At 52.1% G+C, this 13,479-nt stretch overlaps 2 protein-coding genes across 2 annotated transcripts; one reads left to right on the forward strand and one right to left on the reverse strand.

Moving 5' to 3' along the window:
• Positions 1-216: 216 nt before the first annotated feature.
• LOC120951993 (methylthioribose-1-phosphate isomerase) lies at positions 217-1,722 on the reverse strand. The gene is made up of 5 exons (XM_040371037.2): positions 1,471-1,722; positions 1,166-1,401; positions 951-1,100; positions 840-892; positions 217-773 (listed from the first exon to the last, which is right to left on the reverse strand). Exons 1-5 carry the CDS (start codon positions 1,600-1,602, stop codon positions 289-291), a joined length of 1,056 nt encoding a protein of 351 aa, XP_040226971.1. The 5' UTR covers positions 1,603-1,722; the 3' UTR covers positions 217-288.
• Positions 1,723-2,934: 1,212 nt separating this feature from the next.
• Positions 2,935-11,538, forward strand: LOC120950784 (uncharacterized). The gene is made up of 9 exons (XM_040369080.2): positions 2,935-4,256; positions 4,442-4,790; positions 4,902-5,067; positions 5,318-5,378; positions 6,672-6,804; positions 7,917-8,572; positions 8,754-9,050; positions 9,125-9,315; positions 9,392-11,538. The coding sequence occupies exons 1-9, from the start codon at positions 4,229-4,231 to the stop codon at positions 11,231-11,233; spliced, it is 3,723 nt and encodes a 1,240-aa protein (XP_040225014.2). The 5' UTR covers positions 2,935-4,228; the 3' UTR covers positions 11,234-11,538.
• The last annotated feature ends 1,941 nt before the right edge of the window (positions 11,539-13,479 follow it).

The following is a 13,479-nucleotide window of genomic DNA, read 5'->3' on the forward strand; positions in this document are numbered from 1 at the left end:
CGTGGTTTGATTTGATTGATTCGCGTAGCTACAGAAAAGTTCTGTGAGTTGTTTTAATGTTGATTTAAAGAGCTTATTTGCATAAAACAGTTCTATAGAAAGTCTATTTTGAGCCACTTTCTATCCATATGTCCTCCGGTTCCCCACTACTCGCTACAGTCGCTCTACACGAATCAATTCTTTCTTCCATCAGATTAGAAGTGACAACACATACCATTTTAAAACATTACACAGTTTGAGCGCATCATGCTTTACTCGTTCGCTTCAGATTCCATTCCGCCTCCGAATTCACTTCTGTCTGACCTTTTCGGCCAGCTCGCACGGCTTCAGCACACCGCGCTCGGTGATAATGCCCGTTATCAGCTCGGCCGGCGTAACGTCAAAGGCCGGATTCCAGCAGCCAATGCCCGGCGCCGCAATCCTTTGCCCGCCGATGTGCGTCAGCTCGTGTTCGGGCCGTTCCTCGATTTTGATGTGCGAACCATCCTCGATCGCCACGTCGATCGAGGTGAACGGGGCGGCTACGTAAAACGGCACACCGTGATGCTTTGCCACGACGGCCATCTGGTAGGTGCCGATTTTGTTGGCCGTATCACCGTTCGCCGCCACACGATCCGCACCCACGATGATGGCATCGATTTTGCGGCTGCTTAAGAGGGCCGCTACCATGCTGTCGGTGACCAGCGTGGCCGGCAGCTTATCGTGCACGAGTTCGTACGCGGTCAGGCGTGCGCCTTGATTGTATGGACGCGTTTCCGTGCAGTACACGTGCTCTGGAATGGTGAGAATGTGAGGGTTACAAATCGAATGGATATTTCTGGCTTTTTCTATGTACAAACCTAAGAGATTCCTTTCGTTGACACTGCGTATCACTCCCAGAGCAGTGCCGTACCTAAAATATTTAGAGTATTAATCGAAATTCTTTGAATTTGAAAGAGTTACCCGCTTACCCCGCTGTGGCAAGGGATCCAGTGTTGCAGTGGGTTAGCAATTTCAACGGTCGATCAACTCCCTTCACCAAAACATTGGCACCATTGTCACCTATGGCACGATTGTCGCTAATATCCTTCTCCAGCATATATTCTATCGCCTTAATCACCCTGAAAGAAATGAATAAATATTGCACAAGCTGTTGTTTATGTAAATCATTGCCCCTGTAACTCACTCTTGCTTCATCCCATCGACGGTAACGGTCTCGTTGGCCAAAAGACTCTCCACCTGACTCTTTACATCATCCGCTGCCAGCTTTAGATTCACGGCCGTCGGTCGGGAGGTGACGAGATACTGCAGATGCTCACCGATTTCGTTCGCCAGGGCCGCTTTCGTCTCGAACTGCTTGTCATAAATCTCCACCACGAGCGATAAACATCCAACGATGGCAATTGCTGGCGCACCTCTCACCTGAAAAAAAGGATTGTGGTGGCATTTAATGCACAGCCCCAAAGTTGGCAGTCGACGTCCACAGCCTACCTGCATCTTGTGTATCGCACTCCAGCCATCCTTAACACCGGCGACGGGAATGTACTTCGATTCTGCCGGCAGCAGCAGCTGGTCCAGTATTTGCAGCTGGCCGGATTTGTACTTGATTGCTTCTAGGGTCATTTTGCTACGAATATTAGCTACAACTGGGGGGAACTTTTCCGTAAATGGAATGCAAGCACGAGCACGAAGCGTACGAAGGCGCTCTTATCACGAGTGTTTGTTTACATTAACGCGCGGCTTTTTTGACGTTCGGCGATTTGACAGCTGATCCAGTGGCTCTCAAGCAGGCGCAACGGAGCACTGGCAAATATTTTGTAATTATTGTAATAGGGGTGAAAAAATGCTGTAAAATGTAAAACAAGTAGAAGGGTGTTCTAATATTTACATTTCACCCATAATAATCATCCTATAATATCAAATATCAAATGAAATATCAAATGAAATTAACTTCATTCACACTTATCAAATATCTTCTTGCACAAAGTGTTGTATACAATCAATCTCTCCACAATACAACTTGCATGCTATCGCTGCAGCATAACGACTTTGATTCAAACTCTTCCCCAGCTACAGAGCGCCGTTGATCCGTTCAAAAGGAACGACACGCTAAGCAGGGTAACACGTAAACCTTTTATTTGTCCCTTCCGACCGATCGTTATCTTGCATAAACACAAACAGAAATAAAGAAGGGTGCTACACTTCCGGTCCACAATCTCCACAACAGTGCGTGGTGTGAATATTGAACGATTTAATTCTTCCAACTGCGATAAAACCATCCCTCCGCGCTTAAGCATACTCACGACCGGGGTTCCACCCGCTTCCACCGTCCCAAGCTCAAGAGGCACGGAGCCACAATCATCCATCAGGGATGCGCAACATGTAGAGGATCGACCGTACCGTGCCTTATGTGTCCCTTTTTCCCAGCACTCCTTCCCTTTCGCCTGCAGCGGATAAGCCACATGCGCTCCAGACGCGCAAAGGGCTGTACTGCCTACGCTTCCTACGCGTCCTCGGCGCGTCAGGCATCGACGGTTCGACAAACTCTGCGTAGCCTCGGAAGCAGCAGCAGCAGCTAGAGCAGCAAACGGAGCACCAGCCCAAAACGAAAAACAAAAAACAAAAAAACAAAAACCATACGCTCACAATATGCGTATGCGCATATATGTGGGATGTGCAGCATGAGGGCGATGCGGTGCGCATGTCAATAAAAACACACACACACACGCTTTCGTTCGCAGCACGCAGCGAAGGCGGAAGAGCGGAGAAGCGGCGCAAACCAAAAACCATCCGCAGCGCAACGCGCACGGCGTAGGGATGAGCGAAAGGGAAGACAGAAACGCCGCGCAGCGTGTTGCGTTAGGGCGAGCAAAAAGGGAGCGCAAGCCGAAAGCGGGCGCGTGAAAAACATGCTCGAAAATATAACCAAATGCCAAAACCCGCACATGAACGGTATGACGGAGAGGGAGAGAGAAAGAGCTAGAGAGCGAGAGAGGGAGAGTGTGTGAGGTTGAGAGAGATAGGACAGCAACGATCGAGTGCGCGCGCTCGGGCCCTGCGTGCGAGCGAGACCGAGCGATGTAAACATTACAAGCGCAATGTAAAAACGCATTGCGCGCGCGGGACACGCTGAACGTGGATGATGAACGACGAGAGGGTCCGTGGGCACGTCATTTGCAAGCGAGATGTCTTCTCTTCGCGGTCGTTCATACGGGATGAGACGGCAACGGTGTCACGGGCCTGCCGTGAGGACGAGTTTAGTTTAGATTAGATAATTCGATCAGATGCTCTTGTGCGTCGTCTCGGAAGTTCGGTGCGGACTAGCGTTGGTAGTGCGTAGTGGTGGTGGCGGCGGGGGTTTATGTCCGTCTCTTCTCGCCGCTTCGAACGGGGTGGCACATTAGTCGAGTGCGGCCAGACGATCGAGAACGACACGACCTTTTTGTTTGGGCGGTTGTGTGTGCGCGCGCGCCCTCGCCTGTAGCTCCCCTTGGAAGGGCTGGAGCATCCGGAAATTCTACCGTGCGTGTGTGCGTTCCTGTGAGTGTTGGGGGTGGCTGGAAAACTCCCTTCCCTGTGGTACGAAACGGAAGACAGTGTGTTTCAGTGAATTTGGTGATGAAAATCCATTCCATATGCTCATCCGTGTGAAGAAACCCGGAAAAAGTAAAGTACCAAGAAGAGTGTGTGTTTGTGAGAGAGAGAAAGAGAGCCCGGTAGCGGAAAGAACGGAAAAGCAAATAAACAAATGGTCTGGGACACAGTCTAAAACCTCGGGGCCTGCTTTGATGCCAGCCAGTTAAAGTGCCAGTCGTAGTTTCCCTCCGGCGCGTGAGATCAATAGCAGAGGAGGCCCAGGCATCGTCCGGAACGTTCGCCTTCCTTCCGAGAGTCGCATTCCGGCAGTGAGCGTTAGTGTGTGTGTGTGCCCTTGTCTCTATGTGTGTGTGTGTGTGCGTGTTTAAATGCAATATGCAAATTGTAGCAATGCATCTTGCCATACCGGGGAAGGCACGGGTGTCTGATTTCAGATAACAACAGCGTGTGTCTAGTGTCTCACTGCTTTCGTCTCGTAGCAACGAACTTTTACGACAAAGGATGCTGCGGAACTGTGTGCATCTGTGTACTCTGTGCGATTGTGTGACTGTAGTTTGTATCTTTCTTTAGCTTGTTACTGTTAAAGAGTTGGTGGGAAGTAGTAGTATACCTACGCACACACACACCCCCACAAGCCGTCTAAAAACAAACCATGGATTCACCACACCCGCTGTGTTCAGGTGAGTCGGTGAGTCGGTCTCACATCCGCCACGGGCGTCGTTCGTCGTCGTCGCCTGGCAGAGAGTTCTTCATCGCGGAACAGCAGATCACATCCTCTCCGCCATGATTGCATGATTATCCTACGAGTCCGATTTTTCAATTGATTCCCCCCCTCCCATTCCCCCCATTTTTCCAAATGGAACAGATAATCCCAACTACTTTAACGAAGATGCCGCCGCGTCCGGTCCGTCCGGCGAATCGGCCGCGGACGTGGTGGAGCACAAGAAGCCGGCCCGCTTCTACCATTTAAAGCGCCTGGTGACCTACTCGAAGCTGAAGCGAGCCGCCACCACTGCTACGATCGTGGACGGGCGCGGGGGGGATTACGCCGACTCGGCGCCGTCCCCGCCGACGCCGCCCACCCGCAACGGCACGATCTTTCGCTACCGGAGCAACAGCGCATCGTGCACGGGCGGCGCTGCACCGATCCTGGAGGACGATGGAGCGTCACGGGCGGCCCCGCTGGCGGTTCCGCTGTCACCGCCACCGTTTGCGTAAGTTGTTCACGCGCGCCCGTTCGCCTGGGTTTTCGTTCCACTTTGCGCTAATCGAAAGCACTTTGTAAACATTCCACAACAACAACACATCCAACAACACTGGTGCAGTGTCGGACGGTCGGGGACGCTGCCGGAACGGCGCAGACATTCCTTCGGGACGTCGACTCATCGCCATCATCTACCGCAGCAGTACCAGCAGCAGCAGCAGCAGCATCAGTTGGAGCACAATGGCGGCCGTGAGCTGATGATGAAAAATGAAACCTCCATCGATGAGGTAAGCTTATGTGTGTATGCCCGTGGTGCGTGTGGTGTCTTATTCCTCGCCCTGTGTATTTCCCTCTTCCCTCCCTTAGCTCCTCTTCCCACATCCTCCTCTACCACAAATACGCAAATGGTTTACATCAATTCGTGCTAATGTCCTTCTACGCTTTGTTTCCGCCTTTCCATCAACGCCGTTTGCGCAACAACAACCGCAACAAAAAACCGTTTATAAAACGCTACTTTTGGCGGTGTGTCTATTGCAGGTGCCGAACGCTCCCGCCCCGAAAGCCCCCTGTCAACCCGCCGGCAGCACATCCGATTCCGGTAAGTGCGATGCTCCCGCGCGCAAGCGAAAGCGGAAACAGAGCCGCTCAAGAACCATACGCAAACACACAAACCCGGGTCTTGCTGGGAGGGAAAGGGTACAGGGCACGCAAAGAACGCGCCAGAGGAAAGAGCAGGCACCGCAAAACGCCAAAGTAGTAGTACCATTCGCGTCAGTTCCGTTTATGGTTTGTGGGGGTTCTTGTGCTCGCAAGCCCCCGGTTGCTTGCGTCGCCTTTATGGAGAATTGGTTGATGTGTATTTCCGCCTAGGGCCATATTGAACCATTGGAGCCGGCAGCTCGGCAACAAAACCATTTCCAGCGATAGCGAAGAAGAGAGTGAGAGAGAGAGAGAAAGCGCGGAAGAGAGTGTCGAAAGGCATTGTGGTGTCACTATCATTTTTTTAAATTTGCCATCTAAGCTCCAGCAAACGTTCTAATGCTTCCACTTCCATTCTAATTACCCACACCCAACCGCAACTCTCACTCTCTCTCTATCTTCCCTTTCTGACTCTGTTGCTTACGATGGGGGACACCTTTCCTTCCTGCTCTTGAGGGGCACTCCCCCCACTGTGTGTGTGTGTGACGAGAACATCCACCACAACATCACGCACCATGCATTCAAATTCAGTGGCCGCCCTATCCGCTTGGCCGTCACAGTCACTGCGATGCTGTCCAAATGAGTCGCTGCCTGTTTTTTTGCTTCCTCTTCTACTACTTTTCATTGCTGTCCCTTCCATTTCTTTCTTCGTTCCTTTATTTTGATCACGTTCCTTTTTCCCCGCCGCACGGATGGCGGAACGGACGCGCTCGTGTTACCGTCCCATCCCCTCCGGGTGACGGGCGTACGCGCGCGCACGCTCATTGTACACACAAAACGACCGGAAAACAAACACATTAAACAAAACCCATCTGCGCGTCCTCCTCTCTCGCGCAACCATGATGATGGAGCGAAGACGTGATCGTGACTGTTTTTTCGCCGCGAGTTGTCCGCGCTGAGCGATCGCTGCCATGCCCGCGGGCAGCACTCTTTCCGGCGTGCTGCACATTTTGCTGGCGGATCGCGTTGCAGTGACAGTGGGCTTGTTGGCTTTTAGCAGTGCTGTGCGCTGCCGCGGTGGAGGTTATTCTGCTTCCAGATTCCACACTGAAACACAACCGAACTCTCTCTCTCATTACATCGTGTGTGGGAGTGGGTGGATGTGTTCTCTGGTGCGATAGTGTTTCCTCTGCGTAAAAAAACATCCTCCAGTAATAGTGTGGCGATCGCGGGGACTCATCTCATTCCGCAGGAACGTTACGGGCGGCTGCAATGGACGTGCTGTTCGTGACGGCACGCCACAGCGAGCACGGCATGCTGTGGGTCAACCATCTGAAGGTGTGCTTCGACAAGATCACCAAGCAACGCGGACGGCTTCCCTTCAAGTGAGTATCAAGTGTTTAGTGTGTGTGTGTATGTGTGTGTGTGTCAGTCGGCTTCTGTAGTGAAATTGATAGTGATGATGATTAATATGTACGGGATCAGTTTCAGAAGTGTTTTTGTGTGGTAATAGTGTCATAAACAAGACGTCACCGGGAATCAGACAGTCTGTGACCGTAATATACCTGTTCCGCATCACTTCACAGTGACCCAGTCCTTGCTCTTGACCCATATGTCTGGCCACTAATGTACGATGACGACGTGAAGCGCTAGACCCTTCCAGTGCCTTGAGTGTGATCGTGATCTGCTCTTGCTAACGGTTGACGTTTATGTCGTTTTCAAGGTCCAAAAGTCTGATAAAATTGAAGTACAAAATCGCCAATAGTTTGCTGTGGAAAAGATTTAGGCATATGACGGACATCGAGTCAATCGAGACAATCGGGAAGCTTTTCAGAATCACGTAGGAATGTTGCAGTCCACATCTGCATATAAAAGATTAGATTGTTTCTTAGTCCGGGCAGGTTTAAGCATACGTTGGTTTAGCATTGTTTGGTGTCTCTCAGCTCGCTGTCTTGGACTAAGCATGTTGAGGCAATTCAATTAAAAGCAACGCGATTTGCTACAAGGTTTATTCTCCATGGAGATTTGGTGGCAATTCAATTGCCAATTCAAAATTTGGTTCAGATTACGTGAGTCGATGCCTACGGGTTAGGTCTGCAGTCTCCTCTATTAGACTAATGTCTCTTTGTGGCAGGTGTGCTGTAACATTTTCTGTTTCACTTTCAGTCAGATGGATCCAATACAGCGTTTTTCATGTTTTGTTTTGTTGCTTCTCAATTTTTGTTTGTATTCTTCCCACGAATTATTTATCCAATATTTTTGAATCATTTGTATTGATTTTCAATGGAATGATGCCCATAAATCGTTGGGAACGATAAAAAAACGAACCAAAAACCTTGGGAAACCCTGTAATAGTGATGGAAGTCGCCTTGGATGGAAGTATACAGTCTGTAGAATTTAGTGTGTCCAGGCCGTGTTCCGTAATTGAAGAACTTCCGAGTCCTGCATTTAGTTCCTCATGACAATAACATCCCTTTCCTTTCGATCTCCTTCTCAGATTCCTCCACATCAAGCTGGACGAGGATGTGGTACAGCAAACCCCGCACATCATCCAGCAGTGCGAATCCACCAAACTCCAGATCGTGGTCGTCTGTCCAGCCCTGCTAGGACTTTCGCCCTCCCTGCTTCACACGAAACTCAACGCCCTACTCACACCAAACCGCGTCCTCGGCATGCTGCTGGACGTGTCCGAGTGTGCGGTGAACGAGTTTGCCAAAACCTCCCTGCCCGGTTACTCCCGCTGGCGAACGTGTTCCGTGCGCGAAAAGGATACCGCCTTCGTAAGCGAGCTGCTCGGCATTGCGACCGACATCCTTGGCAAGGCGCTACGCCAGCAAACCGTCCTGCAGCGCACACCATCCGGCACGGAACCGAAAACACCGACCTCACCAACAGGCCCGACCGGCACAGGTACAGCGGGCCATCTTCCCGGTGCGGCAGCGAGCGGTACAGGTAGCGGGCACCGTTCCCACGACTCGTTCGTGCTGTTCCCGCGCAAGGTGAAGGTGGGCCAGAGCAAGATCCTGCTGATCCTGCACGAACCGCTCACCAAGGAGGACTGGATAAAGATCAAGGTGGAGAAGGCGGACCAAACGATCGAGATAACGAACATCAAGCGGCGCAATCCCTACACCATACAGTTCAGCGTGCCAGGTAGGTTGATGTGATCGGGGCTTATCCCAATGTTTCTCACCTTCGCGGAACCCCGGGTGGAGGGTGTAACGCGAAACGGAAGTTACCATATGGTGGGTTTTCGATGAATGGATGGATGGGAAGAACTGACGATCTCTGGGATTTTTCTTCTTCTGTTTTTTCTTGGGAATCGATCACGCAGAGGTTTGTATGGAGATCTCGATGATGATCAAGATACGGCTGGAGAAGAACAGTATCGATCTCGGCAGTCGGCCGTTAAAGTGTGAGAGCCAGATGCGCGAGCTCGAGCAGATCCTGTCGTCGAAGGATGCACCGATGGAGTTGATATGTCAGTCGGTCGGTCTGTCGACGAACGATCGGGACAAGCTGGATCTGCTGCTGCTGAAGGCGTTCCTGCGAAACGTTCCACCGAACTACAACCTGCTGAACTACGGCAGCGGTGGTGGTGGTGCCGAGATGGGCTGCCATCGTGACATCTGTACGTATTTCCCACCGATGGAAGAACTGAACGCGCATTTTCTCACGGTGGTTTGTTTCCTTTCTCCGGAACAGATCCTGAAGAGTATCCGACACTGCTGCACTTTGCCGCCCGCTGGGGCCTGGAGCGACTCTGCATGCAGCTGATCGAATCACCGGGCGGTGAGATTGCGTGCGAAATGCGCAACATCAACGGTCGAACGCCGTCGGACATTGCGGAGCTGGCGGGACACTACAAGATCGCGAGCGCACTGAAGAACTTCTCGGTAAGTTTGGCGTCAGCAGACGACAAACCGCTGGGTGGAGTTGATCGGAACGCATATGCTTTTTTCTTCCTTGCAGCAAATGAATGAACTTACCACGATGTACCACTACTTCAAGGGCGTGAGTGGCGCCAGCTCGGACCAGGTGATGATACAGCCGAAGCAGCAGCAGCACGGGACCGGTCTGCCCATTCGTACGCAGAACAAAACCGACGCGGAGAAGATACTGTCGCACGTGCACGCTTTAAAGCAGGCGGAGGGCTACATCGACATGAGCTGTGCGAATGGGTCGGACCAGGTGGACGGAAGCAGTGGGGCGAGCGCCATCAACATCCACTACCTCAACGATCGCCCGGCGGGGAGTGAGTTGACACCGCCCGGACCCCCGGACGAGAAGGACGTCTGCGGGGAGAACGAGGATAACTTTGATGTGGTGCGCGATACCGACCGGCGCTGCAACAACGGATCGCTGCGGTCGGTGGAATCCGCCGAGCGGGCCGCCAAGTACGACATTTTCAGCAACGAATGCTCCGACCTGCTGGAAAACTGTGAAGCCGGCTCAACCGCATCGGCCGAATGCGTCACGAACGGTGACTACATGCTGCAGCCCTCCAATGCACCCTTCACACCGCCGACCGAGCGCACTCCCACCCCACCCCCACTGCCCGCGACGGCCGAACCGATGGGCGATTACATGATTCAACCGTCCAACATTCCGGTCCACCCGTACTGCAACGTGCCGGAGGTGGTGCCCGAAACCCAGCCGACCACCGAGGCGGCCTCCCACGTGCGGTTAAGCTTCCGCAAGGAGGACCCGGCGAGCGAGGACACGTACGGCACGACCACGGCCGGGCTGCCCCGGTGCCGGCGCAACACCGGCAGCTCCGCCGAGGGCCGCACCGTCGACGACGAGCTGCTCGAGATCATTTCCGACTTCAAGAACAACGTGTTCTCGATCCAGGAGGTGGAGCAGCTCGTGACGCTGTGGAAAAACCGGAACGATGTGCAGAAGAGCTTCCGCGAGAAGCAGGACCAGCTGGCCCGGATGCGCGAACACTACGAGCAGATACAGCGCGAGCTGAAGGACAAGCTGAAGCGGCCGACACCGTTCGAGCGGATGCGGAGCTTCTTCTCGCGCACCAAAGCCTCCCCGGCGGGCGGGAAGGCGGCCGCGGCGAAGCAGCGGGCAGGGAATGGGTCGGCCGGTGGTGCGAGCGACCCGCCCGGTGCGGACGTGTGCGATGAGATTAAGTTCTCGATGGCGGGCGGGGGCGGTTCGAACGGTGGGTACGCCGTGGTACGACCGCAAAGCCTCTCGCTCAGCATGAACAGCATGGGTAGCGATAATTCCGAGCAGAGCAGCGGCGGTCGACTATCATCGGGCGGGGGGCCTCCGGCTAGCACACCCACGGACGGTGCGCCCAGTGAGGGCCGCCGTCTGTCGCACAGCAAATCGTGGCCGAAAGGGACCGAGAACGAGAACTACATGGTGCCGCCATCGCCCCGTCCCATCAGCGAAGAGCTGCACCTGGTGCGGGGCGTTCGGCTGGGCAGTGGGACGCTCGTCGGTGCGCTTAACCGCTGCAGCAACGGTAGCTGCTCCAGCACTGCCAGCAGCCACAGCAACCACAGCAGCCACAGCAGCAGCAGTGCCGGCTCGTGGGCTGGCATGGGAAAGCAGGAATCGCACTACGTAATGTATCCCTCGAATGTGCCGGTGTTTGCGGGCGGTGCAGAGTACATGAACGTGCCGGCGGCGGCGGCGGTGACGCACCACACCAAAGAGGATGAGCGGATGACGGCGCGACCGAAGCTGGGCCGTACGCCGAGCGACACCGGCGGCCCGACACCGCACCTTGTCACCTTCCAGTCGATAATGGAGTGCAATGAAAGTGCCGACAGTGTCGACAGTGTCACCTAGGGCTGGAGCGAGGCTCTAATGCCCTTCTTCCGGGAAACGCTCTCGTGCTCTCGGGATGGGGGGGGATTTTTTGTGTTGTTTTTTTTTTCTCGGGGAGGGTTTAAGAGGCGACGTTCCAGCAACGACCGTTCTCATCGTATTATCCAAAGGTTAATTGAAATGATACCATATCCGCATGTAAGTGTGTGTGCGTGAGCGTGTTTGTGTAGCACGCACATCAGTCTATAGGAAGAAGCTGTATACAAAGCGAATACCAACGAAATAAAGATATGTTTCTGTGTGTGCGTGTGTGTAGCAAAATAGCATTAGTTGGCGTAAGCTTTTCGATTTCCCTCCCAAAAGACTTCCAGTTACAGCGCCCTTCAACCACACAATGTGAAGCGGGTGGGTGGTACAGTTTAACGACGTTTAAAGACACCGGTGTCGGTGTCGATGTTGTCGTCGTCGTCGCGTGTCACACACGTTTTGTGCGGTGGGTGGCTGCGGGTGCGTGCGTGTGTGTGTCAGCATGCGTGGGTGGTACATGTGAAAGCTTAGCTAATATCCGTTTGATGGAAGATTGTCATGCATGCCACCAACCGACACCGTCACAAAAAGGGGAAGAGGCGCATTGGAAGTGACACCGGCGCAAAAAGGGAACCATCTGCGGCGCAACGACGCAAAGTGCGAGAAAATCAATTACTTCTACGAAAGTTGTCCCAGGGAACAGCAAAATGGGAAGGTGGTGGAGGAAGTGCGTGCTGGGTGGCATACGGTGGCGCTTGATGTCTTCATTCAATGATGGTGCCGTATTTAGATTACATTTTGCAGCAGTGGAAGTGGAAGTGGATGGTTGTATTTAAATAAACGCACGGCGGCGCATGGAAGCGCTTGGAATGCACATCGGCAGCGGAGTGGGCGCTCCACGTGGGTGGGTGTACCTCGTAATGACACGGCCACGGCACTAACTATGGAGCAATATTATTGCACTCAAAGCACTGCTTTGGCGAGCGTAATTGAATTAATTACCATCAGGTGCTGGCGGTAGCTAGCATGTCCCATTCATGGAATATTATAGCTCTGTTTTGGAGCGGCTCCAGCTACCGATGAGATTTATTATTAATGTTATTTTCCAGTCCCCTTTTTCTCGAGTGATTGAACGTTGTTTCGTAGGCTGACATTGGAAATTTTTGCATGACAATTTTCGATTATCTGTCAAGCGCATTTTTTTTATTTTGACTGACAGTTTGCCCCCTGATCAAATAGGGTTTTTGGTGGAGCTATTTTTGAACTCCTTGATGGGCGCTTGTCGCTTCGGTACATATTTCCAGCTTTCGCGAGAAAAAGGTTCCAATCGCAAACAAAAAGAAAAGGTCCCCTGTCGTTCGCTTGTCTGTGCTGTGTGCGCAGATGGTTGGAATTAATTTCTTGATGATTTTTGCAAATACGATTTCTGAACCGAATCCATCTCTCCCTCGTTTTTTTTCCAGTTAGATTCGAGACATCTGATTCGATTCCACGAAATTTTAATGCTGAATTGTTAATTAAAATCATTGCTAAATTCATTTCGGGAAGGATGTTTGTTTTTTTTTTTGGTGCGATTAGACCCAAACAAAAACTCCCCGACAGGCGGTCTACCAATCTAACCTTGAAATGTCGGCACAGAGCGAAAAAGTTGTACTCGGTGCTTAAAACTGATAACGAAACTTCGCATCGCATGTTCGCTCGGAAGAGTTTTGCGTGAAAGAGAGCGAAAAAATGAAATAAGAAGAAGGTTAATTACTACTTGCAGCAGATTGCAGGAGGTAGAGTGCAAATTCAGCTAGTAAGGTTTGTTCCGAACGCTTCATTTGCACCAGCATTGTGTAGCATGAGCCACGAAAAGGTTGGAAAACTTTTGGAAGATTTTTCGTACACTTTCAATCCTTTTCCGTTTCGATTGTTTCGATCGATTGAGCGGTGGAAATCGCTCGCAGCAGAATGATTGACTGGAGAGAAGTTCGAATGGAGGGGCAAAATTAATTATTTAGTTTCAGACAACTGTGATAAGGATAATTTTGTTTGCGGACCGATCGAGCGAAGCGATCATACAGGGACACGTGTTAATCTGTGTGCGAACCATCAGCCAATCAGTCGTACATTGTAGCACGTTATGGGGAAGAGCTGACCATTAATCTTACCATTAGCGGTGGAACACCGTTCCAGGAAGGCAGGTTTCAACTCTCTCCTTCCAACAAAAAATGGGAAAACTCATTTCAGCACTCTCC

This window comes from Anopheles coluzzii, chromosome 2 (genome assembly GCF_943734685.1).
Source record: "Anopheles coluzzii chromosome 2, AcolN3, whole genome shotgun sequence".
Lineage (NCBI taxonomy): Eukaryota > Metazoa > Arthropoda > Insecta > Diptera > Culicidae > Anopheles > Anopheles coluzzii.